This window comes from Electrona antarctica (genome assembly GCF_951216825.1).
Source record: "Electrona antarctica genome assembly, chromosome: 3".
NCBI lineage: Eukaryota > Metazoa > Chordata > Actinopteri > Myctophiformes > Myctophidae > Electrona > Electrona antarctica.
The window spans coordinates 60996648-61024052 of NC_136808.1; the positions used below are offsets into that span (position 1 = coordinate 60996648).

General features: G+C 43.1%; 1 protein-coding gene across 1 annotated transcript in view; it reads right to left on the minus strand.

Annotated features, from left to right (window-relative positions):
• kcnq1.1 (potassium voltage-gated channel, KQT-like subfamily, member 1.1) overlaps positions 1 to 23707 on the minus strand; it is a gene marked incomplete at both ends in the record, with an annotated part of 70471 nt that extends 46764 nt beyond the window's left edge. Inside the window, 2 exons of the mRNA XM_079496432.1 lie at positions 7646 to 7736; positions 23292 to 23707. Coding sequence (XP_079352558.1) covers positions 7646 to 7736; positions 23292 to 23707 — 507 coding nt within the window. The remainder of the gene's footprint in view (positions 1 to 7645; positions 7737 to 23291) is intronic.
• Positions 23708 to 27405: the final 3698 nt, after the last annotated feature.

Here is a 27405-nt window from a genome sequence, read left to right on the forward strand (position 1 = left end):
GAGATAGTTTCCCAACCAGTGGTCCAAGGACCATAATTGCAGGTGGCCCATGGGAAAATAAAAGGTGAACGCTTGTGGGAAAAACTCACGCGGCACGCACTTACACTTACGCACAACGCACGCACGCACGCACGCACGCACGCACGCACGCACGCACGCACCTTCGCCCTTCCCCTCATGCCGGAAAATGTTTCCGCAGTCTCAAAGCCACTGGAAACAGACTGCAAAAAAGCTTCTTTCCCCGATCAGATACATGAACAAACTTATAAGAACCAGAGTGAAACAAGGCAAAGGAAAACGCTAGCCCCCCTCATACGCACGCACGCACGCACGCACGCACGCACGCACGCACGCACGCACGCGCATGTTTCAGAGCAAACATTTTTAACTCAAATATGTGCTTCTGGGCGGGTCCCTGGAACTACATATTTTCAGGGTGTCCGCGGCCAAATACAGATAATTCTGGGGGTCCTTGACATGAAAAAGGTTGAGCACCACTGACATAGAAACATAGGTTTTTCAGAAAACTGTTTAGGATTTAGGATTTAGAAGCCATTTTTTTTAGAAATGTCCTCAGGTCTAAAGGGTTAAACATACATGCTGCATTTAAACAAGGCAGTCTACATTTTCCAAAAATAAATGCTTGTATTTCATTCAGTCTGAAGCAGGGATAAAAAAAACCCTCACAAAATGTTGACGGGAAGGGGGGGTTGTATAGCTTTCATTTAGTTTTAGTCACCTGGAATGTTTTAGTGTTTAGTCTAGTTTTAGTCGACTAAATCTACAGTTGATTTAATCGACTAAAATGTATCTTGGCAGGCCTTGATGTAATGACTGATTTTATACTTGCTGAAAATAGCCGCGACACGTTTAGATCTGCTATTCTCAGCATGCAACCAAGTGTAAAATGACTTATACTGGATCTCTTGTCCACTAGTCCCTAAAATTTTAGTCTAGTTTTTATTTGTTGACAAAATTGTCACTATATTTAGTCTTAGTTTTAGTCATCGTAGCTTAGTTTTCATTTAGTTTCCATTTAGTTTGCGTCAGTGAAAAAAGGTAGTCGACGACATTTTTTTGTCATAGTTTTAGTCGACGAAAACAACACTGCTCCCAAGCAATTAGAACCCTAAGAAGGTCACTACATTCTATAGTGGAGCAGATTACTGAAACGATCGTTCACTTGATCATACAAGCACCAAATTTGGCACACAAGTGCTTCAGAACCTACTCTCTCAGAAAAGTACGTTGTCCACTTGAAAAAATTAAATGGCCACCATTTTTCAAGATGGCCGCCTTTCAAAATGGTTTTAAACAGTGTTTGAACTATGGTTTGATTGAATAATCTTATTGTGATGGCCTATACATCAGAATGTATGTTTCTGAGTATGATAAATCCAATTCTGCATTTAGCAAATCAAAATTATTGAATATTATGATGATACAATGGGAATTAAACGAAAAGCTGGGGCAGATTAAGTCAATATTCCATAAGAATCTTTCACTTGGTGGTACAAGCACCACATTTGGCACACATGATGTCCAGGATGTATTTCTATGAAAAGCACCTTATCCAGCTGAAAATCCAAGATGGCTGCCAGTATTCAAGATGGCCGCCTCGTCAAATGCAAGAAAACAAAACAAAGGTTTTCGAAGTAGGATTCAAATGTGTTAATGATCCAAACATCAAAATGAAAGTATTCTGACTGTAAGAACTTAATGGTGTTGGAATTGAATTCCAATATGGCCGCCAGTTTGCAAGATGCAGTTATTACGTGACTCAAAATTAGCGTTTTCGGAAGCTGTATGATTGTTGAAGGGCAACATCATTTGTTGATCATGCATTGAAATGCTGTGATCAAGCCCTATTGGTTTGTAATTTTGTATATAAGAGTGATGTCAAAGCACAACCAGGACACACTGGTGACATCACTGCTGTGAGACTCTGCATGGGGTTCAGTGTCGGCTTGTAGCATAGCTGTAGTTGTGGTTTACTAACTGTTGTAGTGTACTCACTGTAGTTTGTTGTATACTTTAGTGTCCTAAATGCTAATTAGCCCCTGTATGTATATATCTCCACTAGAAGTTTAGTTAGTTGTAGTATTGTAGTTAGATAGCCGCACCTGAATTGACAAGATGTGCCAGCGTGGGAGAGCTGAGACGAGGGTAACGGGGCTTCAGTTACCTGGATGGTGTACAGATCGCACAGGACTTAAATGGCACTGGATGAACGGTCGGGCTAGGTGTAGGGCACCAGATGCTTGAACCTAGATCAAGGTTCAAGGTTGGACTTTATTGTTACATCTTATGTACAGGTATATAAGAGTAAAACTTATTTTTGTTTGGCTTCCTTACAGACAATGCAGCGGCATAGATAGCATAATATTCAAACAACAAAAACAAAGGGATAGAATAAAGAGTGCTAGAAAAATAGTAACATATGTACATGTTTCCCTGTAGTAGCAAAGTTAGGTAAACTCGCCCTGGTTCTTATCAGTTCGTTCATGTATCTGATTGTTTGGGGAAAGAAGCTTATTTGCAGTCTATTTCCAGTGGCTTCGAGACTGCGAAAACGTTTTCCACGTGGCAGCATCTCAAACAGTCTGCGGTTGGGATGGCTTGGGTCCCTCATAATTCCACGACGAGCTTTGCTGACACAACGATCGTCATACAGGGCTTCGATGGGGGGGAGATCACATCCGCTGCACTGCACTCTTTGAATTTTTGCGTGTCCTTCACCAGGATCATTCTGAATTTCAGCTGCTCTCTTAGTGGAACGCTGGAGTTTCAGTTGCTAAACATTTGCCCGACAATTTTGGTGATACTTTGTACTGTTTTGCCTCAATGTATCCTCACTGCCACCTCCATCATCCAATCTGGATGAGTCTAACATGATGGGCAACAGGTGTATTGCCTGAAATACAGGGAGACTTCAACTCCTCTTTCGTATCTGTTTGACACTTCCAATCAGTTTTAGTAGCGGAACATCTTGTGTTATACAGTTAAAGGCCGGGGGCTATATCCTTTTACCACCCAACCGTACAAACATCAAAGCACATTGAAATATGGGATGCATCTAGGTTCAAGCATCTGGTGCCCTACACCTAGCCCGACCATTCATCCAGTGCAAGTCCTGTGCGATCTGTACACCATCCAGGTAACTGAATCCCTGTTACCCTTGTCTCAGCTCTCCCACGCTGACACATCCTGTCAATTCAGGTGCGGCTATCAACTAAAATGCTACAACTAACTAAACTTCTATTTGAGGTATACAGGGGCTTATTAGATAGCATTTAGGACACTAAAGTATACTACAAACTACAGTGAGTACACGACTACAACAGTTAGTAAACCACAACTACAGCTACGTTACAAGCCGACACTGAACCCCATGCGGAGTCTCACAGCAGTGATGTCACCAGTGTGTCCTGGTTGTGCTTTGACATCACTCAATTACAAAACAAAAGAGCTTGATCACAGCATTTCAATGAATGGTGATGTTGCCCTTCAACAATATCTGTGATCAGACGGCTTCCGAAAACGCAAATTTTGAGTTGCGTAATAGCCCCCATCTTGAAAACTGGCGGCCATATTGGAATTAAATTGACAGCATCAGAATACATTAATTTTGATGTTTGAATCAATGTGTGGATCACACATTTCTGTTCACTAAAGTTCTACTTATTAATTTGACGAGGTGGCCATCTTGGACTTTCAGCTGGAAAACATACTTTTCCTAGAAAGTACATCCTGGACATCAAATGTGCCAAATCTGGTGCTTGTACCACCACATGAAGGATTATTATGGAATATGGACTTAATCTGCCCCACTTTATCGTTTAATTCCCATTGTATCATCATAATATTAAATAATTTTGATGTTCTAAATGCAGAATTGGATTTCTCATACTCAAAAACATATATTTTGATGTATAGGCCATCAAAATAGGATTTTATAGCTCAATATAACTCAAACACTGTTTAAAACCACCTCGAATGGCGGCCATCTTGAAAAATGGTGTCCATTTGGTTTTTTCAAGTGGACAACGTACTTTTCTGAGAGAGTAGGTTCCGAAGCACTTGTGTGCCAATTTTGGTGCTTGTATGATCAAGTGAACGATTCTCATGATATATTGACTTAATCTGCTCCACTACTAGCCTGGTTGTTTGAGTAAAAGTCCTTTTGAGGGGTAGTAGTAGATGTGCCTCACTGCTGCCACCTGGTGGAGTAGTTACAAGGTGTGGCACTCATCAAACATGATCCAAAGCACAAAATGAAGAACACAATCTAAATCATTGGAAGACTGATCAATTCAATCAATTAGTCACCGATTTGACAAAACAGGGTTGTGTTATTATTATATATATTATTTTTTGTGCCTTTATTGCTAGTTACAGTGAAGATTGACAGGAAAGAGGGAGAGAGAGAGAAGGGGAGAGGCATGCAGCAAAGGTCGTCATGAACGGGACTCGAACACGTGACGCGCTGTCAGGCCAGAGCCTATATGTGGCATGATGCTCCTGGACCGCTAGGCCAGCGGGCGCCCCAACAGGGTTGTGTTTTAGTGAAGGTGAACATAGCGGGCCAGCGGGCGCCCCAACAGGGTTGTGTTTTAGTGAAGGTGAACATAATAGCATTATATTATCTTCATCTTGCAGGACTATGTGTTTCAGGGATTCCCCAGCTAACTGGTTGATACTCGTGAATAGGGATGGAGCTCGATAACCGATACAATCCGATAACAAGCTTATTGAGTACCCGTTATCAATACGTTTTGGGCTTATCAAGCCTGTTATCGAGCATAGCGGCCCATGACGGCATGTTCAAACAATCATGGCAAGAGGCAATCAAGAAATAAATCTAATCATCCATGCTGGCACAAACATGTCGGTCTAAAAGTGTATTGATACCTGCCAACCAGCGCTGCCAAGGTAAACTGCCAAGGATATACAGTACATTTCTGCAGTGTCCTGGTGTGTACACACAAACAATAGAGCACCGAAGTCTGACGTTAATATCGGTAGAGCTAGGGCGCAAATCCACGGGTTCATGTACTTTTTATTTGCATTATAATCCCCATAGGGGGATTTTAGATCGCCTCAATAAGAACTGTGTTTGAAAAATAAACGTGTCATCCCGGCCGCTTCACTGAATATGGATATGAAGAATCAACTGACTGAGAGAAAACACTATTGTTACTGCTACTGAATTAGTTACATTTTCGCCAGAAACTTATCTTATATGAGTGACTAACTGTCACAAACGATACAGAGACACCTCTCTGACAATAACGCAGAGACAGATTGTTTATATTTGGACCACAATGCTTATAGTACTCAATATTAAGATCACCCCATGTTATTCTCCATAGAGAAATGACTTCCGTGAACCGGGGGAATCGAGGGGATGAGCGAGTGACGTCAGGACTTCGGCGCTCTATTGAGTGACACTAATAACAGGGTGCAGTTTTTACTGAGAGACGAGACATAGGTATTTTGTAGATAGACAACGGGAGAGACAACTGGAGAGAGAGAGACAACAGGAGAGAGGGAGAGAGACAGACTGGGCTCCATTTTCGTCACCGCTAAACCCCTTATCCCTAAACTTCTTTGCCTTTTTTTTACTATTTTGAAAAACATTTTTGAATAGTTCAACTAGCTAATCTACATTGACACGTTGTGAGCTTGAAGACTGGCCATTTTAACTATTAAATAATGTTTTGCAAAATAGTAAAAAAAGGCAAAGAAGTTTAGGGATAAGGGGTTTAGTGGTGACGAAAATGGAGCCATTTCAAGTCGTACTGTTTGCTTGGCTGATGATAAAAACATAACTGACGCAATGATTTAACAATCAGACTTTTACAGATTACAGAGAGACTATGAATGACAGAAATGTGTTTAGTATTACGTGTGGTATCAGACCAGCAACGTCATGTTGTACAAACTTTACAGTGCATTATAAAACATTAACCATGCCAGTGCTGGGGGCACAGTGGCACAGTCGGTAGTGCTGTCGCCTCACAGCTAGAAGGTCCTGGGTTCGATTCCCATACCAGAGGCGGGGTTGGCGAAAGGGCCTTTCTGTGTGGAGTTTGCATGTTCTTCCCGTGTCCCCTAGGGTAGGTACCCTTACAAAAAACATGCAGTAATCCTGGTCTGATGGAGGGGAAGGGAACTGGTCGGAATAACGTGTTCCTTCCATGTCCGACCGGGGAAACTCCCCCCTGTCAGGTGAAAAGAAGCAGCTTGGAGTCCTCATGCATAGAAGGAAGCATGAGGTCAGTCCGCTGCCCCCCCAGGTTGGCAGAGGAATGTAGCGCCCAGGATTACATTGGATATTTGACACTGGGTGAAAAAATGGGTTAAAAAATGGTAAAAAAAAAAAAAAAAAAAAAGAAACATGCCAGTACTGCATAAAAGCAGTTCTATCAAGACCTCTGAATGAAATGCCTGACAGCTAGTCCCGCTTTCGAAGCCCGACGGACCTTTGATGCATGTCACTCCCCAAGTCTCTCTGCCTGTTTCCTGTCTCTCTTCACTGTGTGTGGACTATCAATAAAGGCAGAAAGATCCTCCCAAAATATCCAATCTAGTACAAAATGTGAGTGTGTGGCCTAATGCATATCATACTAGAGGTCCTTGAAATTAAAGAGGTCAAGTATTTCCGTTGTATAGGACGGTGCCACGTCACACCATGCCAAGTTATAGGACGGTGCCACGTCACACCATGCCCGTTGTATAGGACGGTGCCACGTCACACCATGCCACGTCGCATCCACGACATCATGTCTTGGAAATCTGCTATTTTGTCAAGTGAAAATTGTCTCCGTCGGATGGGAACCTCATATGTCCTAATCTTTTACTTTTCAGGATTCAAATTGAAAAATGTGTTCAAAAGAAGAGTGTGGTGTGGGCCAGGGCCTTCTATTGTACTCACCACAGAGAAGAGTGTGGTGTGGGCCAGGGCCTTCTATTGTACTCACCACAGAGAAGAGTGTGGTGTGGGCCAGGGCCTTCTATTGTACTACTCACCACAGAGAAGAGTGTGGTGTGGGCCAGGGCCTTCTATTGTACTCACCACAGAGAAGAGTGTGGTGTGGGCCAGGGCCTGGGATTGTACTACTCACCACAGAGAAGAGTGTGGTGTGGGCCAGGGCCTTCTATTGTACTCACCACAGAGAAGAGTGTGGTGTGGGCCAGGGCCTGGTATTGTACTCACCACAGAGAAGAGTGTGGTGTGGGCCAGGGCCTGGTATTGTACTCACCACAGAGAAGAGTGTGGTGTTGGCCAGTGCCTTCTATTGTACTCACCACAGAGAAGAGTGTGGTGTGGGCCAGGGCCTGGTACTGTACTACTCACCACAGAGAAGAGTGTGGTGTGGGCCAGGGCCTGGTATTGTACTCACCACAGAGAAGAGTGTGGTGTGGGCCAGGGCCTTCTATTGTACTACTCACCACAGAGAAGAGTGTGGTGTGGGCCAGGGCCTTCTATTGTACTACTCACCACAGAGAAGAGTGTGGTGTGGGCCAGGGCCTGCTATTGTACTCACCACAGAGAAGAGTGTGGTGTGGGCCAGGGCCTGGGATTGTACTACTCACCACAGAGAAGAGTGTGGTGTGGGCCAGGGCCTTCTATTGTACTCACCACAGAGAAGAGTGTGGTGTGGGCCAGGGCCTGGTACTGCTCTATGGTGGACAGAACACTCAGGATCAGACAGGAGAGAACAATGAGGAACCTGGGAAAAACAAACACAACAAACAGCAATGCTCATTGAAGGTGCTGGAAGTGAAACTATTGTGGATAAAACACACGTTAGCCCTTGATGTTATAGCAAAAGGCCGATGTGCACACCTCAAAAGGCTGGTGACAGGTGCGTAGAGCAATAGAGCATATCATGAAAAGGGTATCTTTGAAAGAAGAAGAAGAGGTCGCGCACACTGTCAGACACTTGCCAAAAAAATGTTGCTCTTTATTAGGTCGACGTTTCGGTCGCTTAGACCTTCATCAGGACCTCTTCTTTGTCTTCCAAAGATGCCCTTTTCATTCCCTTGATGTTAAACATTTATAGGATTATATACTATATGCTGATAGTAATAATTGCTATATTTTGTTTATTCAGAGGTTTCCCTGTCTCTCTCTTCAATAAACACGAAATACATGTGGGTTGCCAATGTCATTCCTATCAGGAAAGAGTAATGCGCATCACCGCCAACTACTGTAGCATACTGGCTACATACAGTAGCTAGCATACAGATTGGTTAAAATATGGTTGTATTCATTAAAATAAGTTTCAGATTGCAACGTTGACATGCAACCCCAAATGTATTCTCCAAGGTCACCTACTACACACACACACACACACACACACACACACACACACACACACACACACACACACACACACACACACACACACTTCACAAAAAGTTCAGTCATGAACACATGCTGTACCATTCTGCTATAATTCCCTGCAAGGTCACAAGCATTTCAACAGCAGCAACAATCAGTCTGCTGTTGGCCCCTGCTTGCTTCAGATAAAGATATTTGATTTTACAGATAAGGCCAAGTCGTCATTTCCACGGCAACAAAGAACTTTACTGACCTTTAAACAACATTATTTAGTAGTAAAGTAAAAGTAGAACTACCACGAGGTAGAAATACCCGTTTACTTGTTACAAGTAAAATATTCAAAACTTTACTTGAGTAAAAAGTGCAAAAGTACCACTAAAATCTTGAACTATCAACAAAATACACTTAAAGTATCAAAAGTAAATGTACTCAATATGCAGAATGACCGGTTTTACAATGTCTATATTTTGTTAGAAAAAGTGTCTACATTTTATATCAAATAGACTATCCAGAATCTGCAAAGTAACTACTAAATAAAGTTTTCAAAGAATATCGAAAAATGTTCGTCGACTACCTTTTTTCACTGACGAAAACTAAATGGAAACTAAATAAAAACTAAGATGACTAAAACTAAGACTAAATATACTGACAATTTCGTCAACAAATCAAAACTAGACTAAAATGTTAGGAAGGGACTAGTAGACAAGAGATCCAGTATAAGTCATTTTACAATTAGTTTCATGCTGAAAATAGCAGATCTACAAGCTCACAACGCGGCGAGCTGCGACGCGTTGTGGGCTTGTAGATCGGATATTTTCAGCAAGTGACGACGGCATCATTACGACGGCAACAAGGCCCGCTAAAATACATTTTGTTCGACTAAATCAACTGTAGATTTAGTCGACTAAAATCTTATGACATTTAGTCGACTAAAACTAGACTAACACTAAAACATTGCAGGTTACTAAAATGTAACAAAAAAAAATATATACTGTATATATTCAAGAGACGCTCAAGCAGTCCCTCTGGATTCTGTCCTGTGTTTTGTGGGTCCTCACCACGCCAGTATGTGACAGAATCATTGTAAAAAGTGAATACTGTAGAAGAAAGAGATGGGAATAGTGTAACAGAGAGACGCTGCTCATGTAAAACAGGTCATAATTCATATAGGTCATAATTCAATAGTGTAACAGAGAGACGCTGCTCATGTAAAACAGGTCATAATTCATATAGGTCATAATTCAATAGTGTAACAGAGAGACGCTGCTCATGTAAAACAGGTCATAATTCAATTCTCAAACTCATAACATTGTTAGATCAAGAATATACAGCACACCTCCTCAGAGTCTGTGTTTCTACCATATAATAATAGACTTATGGGAATAACATTATTAAGATATTGCTACAGGAACCCGACAGGGACATTGAATAATGTGTTATATGGAGTGTAAGTGTAATTGGAGGAGTGAGGCTCTGTTGGGTGGAAACCTCATATTCCCAAAGCAGAGCCGCTGCTTCTTCGCCTGGAAAGGAGCCAGCTTGGGTGGTTCGGGCATCTGGTTAGGATGCCTCTCGAGCGTCTCCCTAGGGAGGTCCTCGAGGCACGTACCACTGGGAGGAGACCCCGGGGCAGACCAAGGCGCAGTTGGAGGAAACACATCGACTCACAAGTTGAAAAAAAGTGGTTGAAAGACAGGTGTCTGGTACAGCATTTTAGCTCGCTAGCATTGACGCTATTTATTTAGCATCTAAGATGGCCGCCCAAACAGGATGTGAGTCCAGCGTGTGTTACATTACAAACGGCTCGGCAGTCTGCGGTTGGCTCTGCGTGCAGCAGGAGGCAGCAGATGGGTTAACATTGATCCGGTTGCTATGCAACGCCTCCGTCACCACCAGCTATGGGACGTAAAATCTGTGAGTGCAGCCTGAGGCACACTGTTGCTCCATTTAGGCCTTTCATCTGGCAGTGAATGAGTTTTAAGGGTCCCTGGGTGCCATACAGGCACACTGTTTTGTCCAATCCTAAACTGCACACATGAACACTGACCACTGAACACTTCAATAACTTGGTGACCATATTGCTCTGATCAGCGCATTATACAGTAGGACTAGATTTGAAGGCCTAACAAATCATATACTGGCAATGTGCAAAAGACCTTTGGCACTTATCGGTCCAGTTTGTGAGACACGCACGCACGCACGCACGCACGCATGCACATACCCTCTACAGGCAGCTAGCCACAGAGCTATGCTTAAATGCTTGGATTAAAAAAATTCAGTCACAATATGTTGCATGAGCAAACATGTGTTCCCCGAGTACACACACACACACACACACACACACACACACACACACACACACACACACACACGCGCACGCACGCACACACACACACACACACACACACACACACACACACACACACACACACACACACACACACACACACACACACACACACACACACACACACACACACACACACACACACACACACACACACACACACACACACACACACACACACAGGTCTTGGGTCACTGATAAGGCTGCAGTGCTTGTTCCTAATGGCTCCAGACTTCCTCCCACACACAACAGCAAATCTATCCTGGCTGTTAATTTAATCCAGAGTTAAATGACTCACCTTGAGGGTTTTTATGTTGCTTAAATGACTCACCTTTAGGGTTTTAATGTTGCACTCTAACTCACCTTTAGGGTTTTAATGTTGCACTCTAACTCACTCTAACTCACTCTAACTCAGTCTAACTCACTCTAACTCACTTGCAAAAGAAAGAAAGGAGCAAAGCGATCCCAAAGGCATTTAAACCATTTCCGACGGGAACCCTTTTGGTGTTTTAAACATTATGTTATAATTTAGCTATTGAAAAATAGCAGATCTACAAGCTCATAGCACGCCACCGAGTGGCGTGCTATAAGCTTGTAGGTCTGCTATTTTTTTTTTATCGTGAAAATGTGGTGCAAGAATGAATATATATATTCTTTCAGAGTGATCATTTTTAACTCAAATGTTTGCTTCTGGGAGGTGCCTGGAACTACATATTTTCAGATGGGGGTCCGCAGCCAAATACAGATAATTCTGGGGGTCCTTGATATGAAATTGTTGAGCACCAATGACACAGAATTAGGTTTTTTAGAAAACTTTCAGGATTTAGAAGACATTTTGTAGAATCGTCATCAGGTCTAAATGGTTAAACCAGTCTCCCAAAAAATGGGTCATGAGCCATCACAGGGCAGGCCTGAAGAAGGGTCAAGACCCATCACAGGGCAGGCCTGAAGAACCATCACAGAGCAGGCCTGAAGAAGGCCACACGAGTCGACAGAAGCTTGCATTCATCTCTGATATTATCTGCACAATGTTTTGTTCGAGTGTGCGACTGCAGTTTGTTCTCTTATATGGGTCCACAGTAAAAAAAACAAAAGAATTTCCCACAATATTTTACCTTAATTTTGTGTCTTTTTGCGATGCAATGTGTTGTGAGTTTAATGTAGATTAAGGCTATCAGCATGACTATTTTGCACGACACTGCCATAAGTCAGAGTATAAAATAGAGTCATTAAAGAGAAATATTTGTCTGCACAACAGAATCCATATTCAGACACCAATGCAGTGAAACGTGGGAACATTTCAAATTGTTGAAATGTCATTAAACATTGTTGTTTATTTAGTTATTTGTTTGTGTGTTTGTCAGTTAGCTCGTTTATTTTGTTATTTTACTTTTTTTAGCAGGTCTTTACAAGAGAGACAAAGAGAGAGAGCGAGAGAGAGAATTCATATTAAACCACATTCACAACACATCCTTATACGGTGCCTTTCGATGGATAATGAATGTGAATGTATCTAATTTTAGATTTCTTTTGTACATTATTCCATGATGCCCTTAAGGTTGTACCACAGCTTCACTGAATCACTGACACCTGGAGCCTGAACAAACCCAGTTCCTGCCCATCCCCATCTAGCCCCAGAGACCGCAGAAAAGAAAAAGCCTGGGAGAGACTCCCTGCAAATGTGGCATACATACTGTACAACGCTAACGCTCCCCCCCCCCCACCCCCCACTCTCTCTCTCTCTCTCTCTCTCTCTCTGGGCGCGTTCAGAAGTAGTGCACCGAGTGCACTGTGCAATGCAAACTAATAGGCAACACACACACACACACACACACACACACACACACACACACACACACACACACACACACACACACACACACACACACACACACACACACACACACACACACACACACACACACACACACACACTTCAAGGTTGGTGAACCAGCAGGGAGCCGTCCGTTTCCTGCGGTAGATTGACCTGCCCCTCTATGCCCAGAAAAGCATATATGTCTCTTCTAGGCTAATCCCGATCCAACACCACAGGTTCACATGGTGGCAGTGCCAGTCTGCCAGCCAGGACCAGGTTCACATGGTGGCAGTGCCAGTCTGCCAGCCAGGACCAGGTTCACATGGTGGCAGTGCCAGTCTGCCAGACAGGACCAGGTTCACATGGTGGCAGTGCCAGTCTGCCAGACAGGACCAGGTTCACATGGTGGCAGTGCCAGTCTGCCAGACAGGACCAGGTTCACATGGTGGCAGTGCCAGTCTGCCAGACAGGACCAGGTTCACATGGTGGCAGTGCCAGTCTGCCAGACAGGACCAGGTTCACATGGTGGCAGTGCCAGTCTGCCAGCCAGGACCAGGTTCACATGGTGGCAGTGCCAGTCTGCCAGCCAGGACCAGGTTCACATGGTGGCAGTGCCAGTCTGCCAGCCAGGACCAGGTTCACATGGTGGCAGTGCCAGTCTGCCAGCCAGGACCAGGTTCACATGGTGGCAGTGCCAGTCTGCCAGCCAGGACCAGGTTCACATGGTGGCAGTGCCAGTCTGCCAGCCAGGACCTTACTCTTTAGCAGTGGTGGATATTAGTAACTAAGTACATTTACTTACTTAATTATTTCTCTGTCAAGTCCATATCCCCCCCCCCCCCCCCCCCCCATGCAGCTTGGGCCGTTATTTGCTAGGTCCGTATATATACAGACCCCAACGTATAGAGCACCGAAGTCTTCAATATCGGTAGAGGACGCAAATCCACTGGTTCATGTACTTTTTATTTGCATTGTAATCCCCCATCCGCCTCATATAAGAACTGTGTTTGAAAAATAAACAAATCATCCAGGCCGTTACACTCATATGAAGGAAGAATCAACTGACTGAGAGAAAATGCTTAAAGGAGCATTCAGTGATTTGGGTGATTTGGAAAACCACCCAGTCCGCCCCAGTAACAAAATGTGCACATGCACGCTCTACAGTGGGGGAAGTGCAACAGGCCAACAGCATGTGCACCAAGGCCCGCCCCCACTCGATCATGATTGGAGGAAGGCCCCTCTCATCCTGATTGGATGAAGGCTTTGCCACCCGCCACCAAAACTGAAACTAGGGTTTTTTGACCCCAGGGGCTCACTGGGGACAGGGAGAAACTCCTTATATGGTCAGCACACTCTATAGTAGGGAGAATTATCCAGAAAAAAAGAAAAAATAAGTGATATTTGAATTAAGTCAAATCACTGAATATACCTATATTCAGTGATTTGACTTAATTAAAATATCACTTATTTTTTATTTTTTTCTGGATCGGCTAATTGAACTATTTTAAAATGTTTTTTCAAAATAGTCCAATCTCAGTCCATCTGCAGTCTGACTGACAACACATCTGTATGTCCCCATAAGATGTTCTAATAAAAACGGATAAACTGACATTCCCATGGTCAATATTATTATTTTCCATAACTGTCTTGGTTGATTTATGCGGTCTGATTTGGGAATCATTTTGCCATCTGTTATTTCTCCTTTATCAGTGTACAAGTGCAACGACGTTCACATTCACAATAAGGTCATTCACAACACCTGTGGATAAAAGAACAGATTTTCTATATAAAGACAGGTTTGATGGACTATGTCACAATGCCAAACCTGTGTGTGACAGTATGCTAGTAGGTTGTAATAATAAAACATCTGTCCAAGGAGAAGCAAACCACGCCCACTTAGGAGACCAAAGTAATGTGTGCACCATTTCGCCTCATAGTGTCTCCAACCTGGCAACCGGGATCAATTATCTTCAGTATATTAAAGATCTTTGATATAAGCCTTTTACTTTACTCGAGTACGTCCTTTTTCAATCGTTGCTGTCAGGCAGAAACCTCTCATCTCCATATTTGAACTTTTTGTGTTTTCCGTAAATGAATGATCAGACTATTTGGCATTTGGCAATTGCATTTGCATTTGCCAAATTGAAACAGACTTATAGCATGTCATGTAGACAGCACAATAAGTGCATTGTATGTAGTCATAGCACTTCATAGTATATATGTACAGCATAGTATAGCATATATGTATAGTTTATATGTATAGTGTCATTATATAGATATGTTCTAGTTATAGTTTATATGTATAGTGTCATTATATAGATATGTTCTAGTTACGTTCTTAGCTTACGCATGTTTCGCGATAAATGCATTTGACATATGTGATGTATTCCCATACTTTTGTTCTTGCTTAATGTAAATCGCTCTGGATTAAGAGCGTCTGCTAAATGCCTAAATTGTAAATTGTACTACAGCAGGTTTCCCCAATAGGCGGCCCGCGCCCCCTTGTGGCCCCTGGAAGAATTATGTTTTTTTAGGGGGTCCCAGATATAAATGGCATTAAATGGGGGTCAGTAGCCTATCATGCATGTCAAACTGGGCATCCTTTTCAAATGGGGTCTTGCCCTGAAAATGAATTTTCAGGGGAAGACCTCTGACCTCGGCCCCCAGACCTCGGCCCCCAGCCTGGTACCCTAGTCAAAATATGGCCCTTGAGGAAAGTTAATTGGGGAACCCTGTACTGCATCACACACACACACACACACACACACACACACACACACACACACACACGCACACGCACACGCACACGCACACGCACACACACGCACACGCACACACACACACACACACACACACACACGAAATCTGACTTTTACATGATGTAACAGAGTGTTTCTACATGGCAGTATAGATACTTTCCACCACTGACCATAATACTCGGTCCAAAGACACGCAGGCTGTGCCAGGTTTAGCTGCAGCTATCAGTGCCAGTGAGTGGTCCTAGATAGCACACACCATGGGGGCGGGTTGGAATGAGGGAAGATCATAGAGCTAATGTATTCATACCCCACATTCCTACAGCGTACTGCAGCATGCACTCACTCCAGTCTGGAGCTGTTTGTTGTTGTGTAAACTGTAAAGCTCTGCTTCTCAACCTGTGGGTCGGGCCCCCAGGTGGGTCCTCGAATCATTTGGGGGGAGTCCCACGTACAGGTCCCGACCCACAGGTTGAGAACCACTGATCCAACCAGTTTGACCAGCTTATCAACTGGGCTTTGCTGGTCTGTCCACAGTGTTCAACCATCTGACCAGTTAGGTCCAGATGGTATGTTGGTCTTTGCTGGTCTGTCCACAGTGTTCAACCATCTGACCAGTTAGGTCCAGATGGTATGTTGGTCTTTGCTGGTCAGTCCACCCATTTGACCAGCAAAGACCAGCTACCAGCTTGGCTTTGCTGGCCATCCAGCCAGCCAGCTGGCTCACCAGCAAAGACCAGCTGAATCCAGCCTTAGACCAGCTAACCAAATGCACTGACAAACCAGCCAGACCAGCCTGACCACTGACCAGCATGTCCAGCCTGGTATACCATCTAAACCAGCCTAAGACCAGCCTAAGACCAGCTAAAACCAGCAACCATCATAAGCAGGTTTCTGCTGGATTTTTCAGCAGGGTAGCTTAATGTGCAACATCGTTTTGTGAAACAACAAAAACTAACATACAGTGCAATGTGTACAGGGTATCTGCACATTTCCATAGTGACAATTTAAGTACTGTTAAGACCTTTTCAACACCTCTAAAATAACAAACAATTGGCCAAATAGTCAAATATTACTAAAAAAGAAGTTTGCAGAGAAACATATTGAACAAAATGGCACATCTACAAGCTTGTTATGATCATGTAGATCTGCTATTTTCACAATATTACAAATAGCAGATCTGCAAGCTCACAGCATGTTGCGATGTGAAGCATTGTGAGCTTATAGATCCTCTATTTTCGAAAGAATTTGACACATCTTGACAAATATTCTCTTATAAGGGTTTTCTGGCACCAGAACCTTTTCAGATAGGGGTCTGCAGCCAAATACATATCAATTTGGGGCTCCTTCACATGAAGCACTTTGTGGAAAGGCTTCCAACAATAGCAGCCATTTGTATCTTCCACAATGCTTTGGGACGTCAGTATGTTAGTGTACATAGTATTGTATTTCTTGACAAAGTACTCAGCTTTTCAAATAATGTGACAAGACAATCACATTGATTTAAGGATTTGTTCAGCCGATGTACTGAAAAACTGCAAAGCTGCGATATACAGCAACGGCACTTCACCTATAATCAACATTAATCTAATACTCAGGCAACTATAATCAATCATTCAGTGCTATAGCGTATTTTGACATACTAGTCTACTGTACATGCAGGGGTCCAATGCTTACTATATGGTCTGTCGGGTGGAAAGCTCATTTGTCCAAAACTGTTACTTCTGTTAGTTTTCAGGATTGAAATTCCAAAAGTAGCAGATCTACGAGCTCAAAATGCATCGCTTTGCGCCGCGTTTTGAGCTTGTTGGATCTGCTACTTGCTGTAGTATGATCAATTAGGGTGTTAAGGCCTAAATGGGTTCACTTACAACAAAAAAAACACAATAAGTTAAAACATGGAGAAAATAGGTTTCTGCCCGAGAACATGGCTTTATTGTAGTGTAGTTTATCTCTATAGGCCTCCCTATAGCAGAGCCATCTCTATAGGCCTCCCTATAGCAGAGCCATCTCTATAGGCCTCCCTATAGCAGAGCCATCTCTATAGGCCTCCCTATAGCAGAGCCATCTCTATAGGCCTCCCTATAGCAGAGCCCTCTCTATAGGCCTCCCTATAGCAGAGCCCTCTCTATAGGCCTCCCTATAGCAGAGCCCTCTCTATAGGCCTCCCTATAGCAGAGCCATCTCTATAGGCCTCCCTATAGCAGAGCCATCTCTATAGGCCTCCCTATAGCAGAGCCATCTCTATAGGCCTCCCTATAGCAGAGCCATCTCTATAGGCCTCCCTATAGCAGAGCCATCTCTATAGGCCTCCCTATAGCAGAGCCCTCTCTATAGGCCTCCCTATAGCAGAGCCATCTCTATAGGCCTCCCTATAGCAGAGCCATCTCTATAGGCCTCCCTATAGCAGAGCCATCTCTATAGGCCTCCCTATAGCAGAGCCATCTCTATAGGCCTCCCTATAGCAGAGCCATCTCTATAGGCCTCCCTATAGCAGAGCCATCTCTATAGGCCTCCCTATAGCAGAGCCATCTCAGTAATATCATTGTTGTCTGCAGGCAGAAACTTCCATGTTCTCACTTTTTTCGTAAATCAGTGGTTTTCAACCCTTTTCATATCAAGGCCCAATATTTATTTGGCGTTTGAGCCACGGACCACCATTTGATGACATTTAGCCTCTCAGACCCATTTGAGCCACGGACCACCGTTTGATGACATTTAGCCTCTCAGACCCATTTGAGCCACGGACCACCGTTTGATGACATTTAGCCTCTCAGACCCATTTGAGCCACGGACCACCATTTGATGACATTTAGCCTCTCAGACCCATTTGAGCCATGGACCACCGTTTGATGACATTTAGCCTCTCAGACCCATTTGAGCCATGGACCACCGTTTGATGACATTTAGCCTCGCAGACCCAAAACTAAAGAATAATTTGTTATCGTTGGCAAAGACAAAGATTTTGTCCACAATTCAATGCTGTTGGCAAACGTTGATCAAAAACATGGAATTCTTCTACATTCTCTAATTGTGTAGACTTCTTGTAAATTAAGTAATGCAGATGTTTAACAATTATGTAACTCTTGATAATGTAACTCTGTAACAATAATGTAACTCTCAAGAGTTAAAGATCTATAAGGGTCCATTTGGTTACCAACTCTTCATTTAGCATGGGGACCACCTGGAACCCCCTCAAGGACCCCTGGTTGAAAACCACTGTCGTAAATGAACGACATACTTTTATCATACTACAGTACAGTGTCACACAAAAGTATCAAAGTAGCAGATCCGCAGGTTCTAAACGCAGTTCAAGCTTGTAGATCTGCTGCATTTGATTCCTGAAAAGTAACCGTTTTGGACACAGTACAGTATGAGGTTTCCACCCAACAGAGACGACATGTAGATTATCATCAGTGGTCCGAGGACCACCAGTGGTCCCCCGGGGACCTTGAGTGGGTTCCATGTGGTCCAGCTAAATGATGTAAAGTCGGTAAGCAAATATAAAATTATCCATTGGGTTTCATTTTACACTTTCAAGAAGTGTTGTGAAACAACACTTAATTTACAAGAAGTCTACACTTTTTGAGAATGTAAAATAATTATTATTTTTACGTTTGCCTGTTATCTCTCCTATGGTAAACTTTGACAGAAAAAGACTCGCTCACCGTATAAAAAAGAAGGAAAACTCCTTAGACCAAGACTTAAGAAAAAAAAAATCCTTTTATTTTATCATGCTCATAAAGTGCTCTGTGCTCAAAGTGCAATTAAAAAGCAAATGTTTCGGCACTTTATGAGCGTGATCAAATAAAAGGAAAAAATGTTTTCTTAGGTCTCAGTCTAAGGAGTTTTCCTTATTTTATATACGGTGAGCGAGTCTTTTTCTGTTTCCCTTATGTTTTTGAGACCACCGCTACCGTAGTCAAGTTGAGACCACCGCTACCGTAGTCAAGTTTGAAGAAAAAGACGAAGAAAGAAGCAAGTTTTCTCAGTGCTTCAGCATCTCTCCTATGGTACCACACCAATACAGCATCTCTCCTATGGTACCACACCTATGGTACCACACCAATACAGCATCTCTCCTATGGTACCACACCTATGGTACCACACCAATACATCTCTCCTATGGTACCACACCAATACAGCATCTCTCCTATGGTACCACACCAATACAGCATCTCTCCTATGGTACCACACCAATACAGCATCTCTCCTATGGTACCACACCTATGGTACCACACCAATACATCTCTCCTATGGTACCACACCAATACAGCATCTCTCCTATGGTACCACACCAATACAGCATCTCTCCTATGGTACCACACCAATACAGTGCTTCAGCATCTCTCCTATGGTACCACACCAATACAGCATCTCTCCTATGGTACCACACCAATACAGTGCTTCAGCATCTCTCCTATGGTACCACACCAATACAGCATCTCTCCTATGGTACCACACCAATACAGCATCTCTCCTATGGTACCACACCAATACAGCATCTCTCCTATGGTACCACACCAATACAGTGCTTCAGCATCTCTCCTATGGTACCACACCAATACAGCATCTCTCCTATGGTACCACACCAATACAGCATCTCTCCTATGGTACCACACCAATACAGTGCTTCAGCATCTCTCCTATGGTACCACACCAATACAGCATCTCTCCTATGGTACCACACCAATACAGTGCTAATGGAGGTCGGTGGCCCAAATTCAGAATAAACTAGAAAAAGGGCACAGGTCTCCAACCTGGGCAGGTCAGGTTGTGGCCTCCTGGTGGCGCTATAATAACTAAGCCAATGTGAAAAGGGTGCCATTTCTTCTTACGCCTTGGATGGCAATTGGATGATTTGAGGCATTTTGTTCCAAAAATGTGTTTTGCAAAAATCCACCTGTTGGTGGCGCTACAACAGGCCAATGTGAAAAGGGTGGGATAAATCCCTCAGCCTAGTAGGAATGTCTTTGAAAGATTTCACGTAAATTGCACGCTGCGTTCATGATTTGAGGCTTGAGCCAATGCTAGCCAATCAAGATGGAATATGAAATATCGGACAGATCTGTCTTGAGCACATGACTGTATATGGAGGAGTAATAACCAAACATGTGTTTTACAAAAGTCGGCCTCCTGGTGGCGCTATAACAGGCCGTTCTGTCAAATTTGGGGCAGAGGTTCATCGTTGGCATCTAGGACGTTTGTGTGCAAAGTTTGGCATCGACGGGGTTAACAGTGCCGGAGAGCTGCACACAGACGGACGGACGGACGGACAGACACACACACAAACACACACACACACACACACACACACAGACACACACACACACACACACACACACACACACACACACACACACACACACACACGGACAGAGTGCAAAACATACTCTGGTAAAATGGTAAATTTATATAGCGCCTTTATCCAAGGCGCTTTACATTGTGCATTACATTCACACACCGATGGCGGCAGAAACCATGCAAGGCACCAACCAGCACATCAGGAGCAATTATAAGGGGTTCAGTGTCTTGCTCAAGGACACTTCGACACTAACCCTGGGGGAGCCCGGGTTCGAACTGGCAACCTTGCGGTTACCATCCAGCCACTCTACCCCTGAGCCACCGCCACCCGGTACTCTCTCCCCATGCCTTCGGCCTGGTGGAGACAATAATGGATTTTGAAATGGAAATAGGTTGAAAACTACTCCTGTAATGTCTCAATGCTTAATGTTCCATGCAAAGCACTTTGAAGTGTCTTGTTGAAATGTGTTGTACAAATAATAAACCTGCCTTGCTTTGTCTACAACAATAACATCCCTATGAGATATGGAACATCTTCTAAAGTTCACTTGTTATTGACTTTACCTGCAACTTTAACAGAAGTCTGCAATGTGTTGAACTTGACACTACAGGGAGAATGATGCCATGATACAGTGGGCTTGACCCATGTAGGCCTGACGTTGAATTTTGAAATATAAAAAATGTCTTCTAAATCATGACAGTTTTCTGAAAAAGCTATGTTTCTACAGTAATATCAGTGGTGCTCAAACTATTTCATGTCAAGGACCCCAGAAATTATATGTATTTGGCCTCAGACCCTCATCTGAAAATATGTAGTTCCAGGGACCCCCCGGAAGCAAAGATTTTAGTTAAAAACGTTCACTCTAAAAGAATATATATTCAAATTTTTCAAAAAATAGCAGATCTACAAGCTCGTAGCGCGGCACTGAGTGCCGCGCTACGAGCTTGTAGATCTGCTAGTTTCCAATAGCAAAAAATCAGTGTGAAGTGTGAAGTAAGTGGTCCCTTATAAGTGGTGAAGTAAGTGGGGGGGGGTTCCAGACCCAGGGTGCCGGCCCGATTCCGGCGAGCCGCCCCGCGTCCGAAACGGTTGAGAAATGAGAGAGTTACCGTGTGGGGGTCCCTCTACTGTACCCTCCACTGTACTGTACTGTACTGTACTGTACTGTACTGTACTGTACTGTACTGTACTGTACTGTACTGTACTGTACTGTACTGGCACACCCAAAATCACCATATATACAGGTGGTGAAAAACAACAATGCTGTTTTCGTGCTCAGACGCACCCACACACCCACCCAGCCAGCCACCCACACACATAGTCACTTAAGGAAGTGGTTGCACCACTTAAAAAATCAACACCAAAAGGGGTTCCCGTCCAGAATGGGTTAAAGTTACTGTAAGTGATGATAGCTAAAGGTCTACATTATAATACCTAATCAATGGGGTCTCCCCATCACTCAAATTATTTAGTAAACATCACATAGCCTACTTCCAGATGGGCAGCGGCGTGCACAGATAGACACTAGGGGGTGCTAGAGCACGCCCTGCCCCTTTGGAAAAAACTTGTACAGTGTACACTGTACAGTATGTGGACCATGGTGACATTGATCAATTCTTGATAAAAAAAAAGCTTCCAATATATTATTTAGGCCCCAAAATCTCACACTCACATTAAGGCAACCGGCCAAGGTGCCCTTTTTTCACTTGAGCACTGCAGATGGGTTACAAATTGCATCCAATCTGGAAAATGACCCTCACAAAGGTCATTCATTAGCTTGTGCTCCAGTTCCAATTTCGCTTATTTTATCCTGTGTCATGTTATGAGTTCATTCTCCTGATTGGATGGAATTGGTATCTTCTGTTTTTTAACTACCGTAACATATAGCAATAATGCTCAGTCACAATAATGCAATTTAACTAAAATGAATGAATGAATGAATGAATCAATCAATCAATCAATCAATCAATCAATCAATCAATCAATACTGCACATTTAAGCCCACCCCAATGACTGTCATTGACTTAAATAACTTTTGTAACTAAGTAGCCTACATTTACTCAAGTACTGTACAATGTTGAGGTATTTTTGACCTGACTGGAGTATTTCAAATCTTCATACTGTAGGCTACTTTTTACCTGTAGCCTTTCTACTCCACTACATCTCAGAGACAAATAGGCTACTGTAGCCTACTTTTTACTCCACTACAATTATTTTAAAACGTTCTCCTTCTTTTGCCGATTTTGATTATAATTACAAAACATACCACTTCAGGCCTACATTTCATCCATTTGAAAATCCTCACAAAGCCACACATGAGTTTGTAGATCTGCTATTTCCAAAAGATTTGTATTTGAAAACATAATGAGTAGGCCTAGGCATTGATATTACTTCTACTTTTGGTACTTCTAGGCTACATTTTGATATACGTTTTTAGCAATTTTTGTAGTTTGTAGAGTAGGCCTATTTCTACATACATTGCACTGCACTTACGGTAAGTAAAATATGTGAGTAGCCTATGCCTAGCTGCCTACATTTTCCACCACACTGCCCAGACTTCTGAGGTGCCCTTATCCGTTCCAATCATCTCTCAATAAATCAACAGGCTAGGCCTTTATAATGCGCATGATATGATTCTTTAGTAAAGCTGCAGGCTAAGCTACCTCGTAAATCAAATGAAAGTATAGTAAAGGTTCACTTCACAGTAGAGTACTCACACAGTGAAGTGATACACGAAGCATTTCCACCCGGTCGGCCGCTCCAGAAAGTTATAGACGCGTCCCTGGATGAACGCCCGGGTGACGACCGGCCGCACCCCGGCACTGTACACCGACATCCTCACGGACATGCGGGGGTGGGACAGGTAGGGATGGTGCTGGAAGACCGTGAGGTGGATCGTGTTGTTGTTGGTGCCCGGCTGCTCCCCCGCGGTGCCGCTGGTGCGTGTGTTGCTGTCCTCTGCGGTCATGGTGCTGTTGGCCCCGCCGCCGACACGCGCCCCGCCGCCGCCGGGGGCCAGCTGTGCGCCACTCGCCGCTTCTGACATCTTCTCCACACCGGCCGGTTTCTTCTTTTCATCAGACGCAGAGGACCTCCGTACACTGTCCCACTGCTGTCCTGTTTCAAAAGACATTTATATTCCAAAGAGTTTCCCTTGCGGATCCGTTCACTCATAACACTTCCCCAATCCCCAGACCATGCAGTGCTGCACTTGAATTCGGAGTAAACTTAACGCAAACATCAATTAAATTCCTCCTCGCGCTATCAGTAAAAGGTTGATGTCTCGCCGCCGGGAATCATATTTACTTAAACTTGTGTTGCTCCAGATAGCCAGTGTGAGACAACTGCCAAGTTGCCAACCCAAAAACATGACCTGTTATACCTGCTATAGTAGTGGAAAGATAAGTAGGCCTAATAAGTATACGGGCTAGTTTACATTACACATATTCTGCATACTGTTAATAAATACTTCAATCAAAGTTTACATTTACTCAAGTATGGGCTACAATTTTGCATTGAGTATGCTATTTCCATTATTATTATTATTATTATTATTATTATTATTATTATTATTATAATAATAATTATTATTATTATTATTTCAGAGGCAAATTGCAGCTATAGAATACATTTTACTCCACTATAGCCTACTTGCCTTCACTGCAGCTATACTTTGCATTATGAATTACCACTTAAGCCATATTTTATACTTCGAAAATAAATGAGTAGACAGTCTACATGTAAACTTTTATACTTGGTAAGCGTATTGGTAAGTGTTGTATTCTTTGGTTTTTATGCCAATATTGTACTTTTACTCAAGTCAACATTTTAAATACAGGCTTTGTACTTACAGTATAGCCTATAGTATTTTATCAAGCCTACATTGTGGCATTGCTACATTTACTTAAGTATAAATCAGATTACTTCATCCTGGCAGAGGGCCTGTTGCAGTCACAAGTGAACACACTTACTTATCAGTGGTCTGTGGGCTCTCAGCTGGGTCTCATTCTTATCAGTGGTCTGTGGGCTCTCCTCTGGGTCTCATTTGGCGAAACGTGGCCAGCTGTTCAGCATTGCTATGTAGGCTACCTGGATGACTTTCAGACTCCTCAACACCATTTTAATTTAATATTTCCGCAAGGCAACTCCCTCCCACACACAGCACGCACGCACGCACGCACGCACGCACGCACGCACGCACGCACGCACGCACGCACGCGCACGCACGCACGCACGCACGCACACACACACACACACACACACACACACACACACACACACACACACACACACACACACACACACACACACACACACACACACACACACACACACACACACACGCACGCACACGCACACACACACACACACACACACACACACACACACACACACACACAGGCTACAGTATGCATGCACACAAAGACAAGTGCACTTTTGTATTTCATCACAGTTTCTTATCACAGGAGTAATTCATCCAAAACTATTACCCATTTTTTATCAGTTACAAACTCCATGAAGCCTTGGATTCATGGAGATTGTTTTGTTTTTGATGCATTCCTATAAGCCAATAAGGTGACAAAATGACTATGCTGTTTTGTCAGGGCTGACTTTAATGGTTTACGAAATTACGATCACATACTATAAATAACTTTGAAATCATCATTTTACGCCCTTATTGAGCCAGCATATAATATAATATAACATCCTTAGAGGGTCGTGTTCGGGTGCACGGCTGCAACGTGTACTGGATTATCAACATGGGAACCCTGCAGCTCAAAGTTATTTGATTGAATTAAGTCCAGGAGAGCAGAAGGCTCAGCAACAAAATTGTCTTGTGAACTTGTCTCTGTTCCAACTCCTGCTCTGCACTCACTCAACTGCTTCCATTTGCATACAATGCCTGCAGTTAGTCTACTGCCGTTTAAACGTTATAAGCATCGTTCAATGTAGAAATACTATGGTAAAGTAAAAGTCCTGCACTGGGAATTCTTTTTTTATTTTATTTTTATGACTTTATTGAGTCAATCACATGTACAATTCTTTGTAGCAAATACATTTTCTTTTCACATTTGTTTCTACATGTTTCATGTCACTGTTGTTAGCTGACTTTTTTCCGTGCATACATCCCTTCACCTATTTCAACACAAAAACAACACAGAAAAAAAAAGAATTAAAAAAAAAGGAAAAAAAAGAAGAGGGTAGGCCCATGTTAGACTAAACATGCACTGGGAAATTTGAGTAAGGTTGGACATATAAAGTTTCCAACCCGACAGTGATGATAAAGGTCTATTAGGGACCCTTCCCTTCCCCATGGAGACCCTGGTCATCATGACAAAGGCTAGTTTGTGTGACAGTCTTGGTTTGGGCAACAACATGTCACAGTTAATTCTCTCTGTCAAATCCAATGACCTTGGCTCAACCTAGTGCAAAGGGAGGGAGGAGCTAGGGTGCACTGGTGGTTTGCTGCTGGTAGATTATTTTAATTGGAGTCATGTGGCATGTGATTCATGCGATGACAGCTTCTGTTGCCAGGTAGATATTAAACCAGCACAAGCCCCGACCGGCTCGATATACTGCTGCTATAGATGTACTCTGCTGTTAGTATAGCTATGAAGGTCAGGCATGTTTCCACATTTGGTATGGTCAAATGTATGTTTCTCTGTCTCTCCCCCTCTGTCTTTGTGTGTGCGTGCGTGCGTGTGTGCGTTCTGTTCACCAAGGAGGTCCAAACTGATCCAAACTGATACTGGCAGATACAAAAGATATAAAAGCTCCACTCCACTAAGCTTACTGTTACTTTCTAGCTGAATTCGAAACTAGTTCAACTTTTTGTAGCATTGTAAAGTTGTGTAGCTATATTGTAGCAACTATACAAATGTTGGATGTATCTTTGTATCCTAACTTCAGCCTATCTTCATGCTGCATTGAAAATGAACAATATCCAGCATCTTAGTATCTTAGGTTGTGTGTGAAACGCAGCATTATAGGACATGGACCCATAAGAGTTTTTTTACGACTGTCTATTGGAGTTATATGTGAATAGTAATTTTCAAACATTCTCACATTGGGCTAATTACTTATTATACAATTGGCAGTTAAATGACTGTTCTTTATTTTTGCTGGGGACCCCCTGGAACCCCTTCAAGGACCCACAGGGTTCCTGGTCCCCACCCACTGGGGACCCCCTGGAACCCCTTCAAGGACCCACAGGGTTCCTGGTCCCCACACACTTTGAGAACTACTACTGTATATGTTATTGAAGGAGTTTTTGTTTTTATTTTTGGTCGGCATATTTGCAATTGAAACAGCACCTACAATCTACAATTTACGTTTGTCACATATTAAATCCCATATTCTTGACTGTTGTAGGCTACAGAATAATAGCAGAATAATGCTTCAGCTAAAAAAAAAAGATGGCCAGGGATTTTCCTCCCTTTACCTTCCACCAGATGGCACTAATACCTACTGTACTAACGCCAGATGGCAGCTGGACAACTATTGATTACTTACAGTATCACTCCTTCTTGTTAGATGCTGAGAAAATGGAGGAGCTTAGCTTGTCTCTTAACAAGAACCTATTGCATATTAATGGATTCTTTACAGTGAGGTGTTGTGTGCTTATATAGATCTGCAGACATGATGCATGAACTGCAAAGTAGACAAGAAGCATGAACTGATGTGTTTGAATACTTGAAAAGGGCGTATAGGCCTCAGTCTATGATAGGCCTACATATATTTGTATTTTATTTAAATTTAAAAGTTGGTAACCAAATGGACCCTCATAGTTTAGAGCTTTAACTCTTGAGCGTAAAATGTAACCAAATCTCA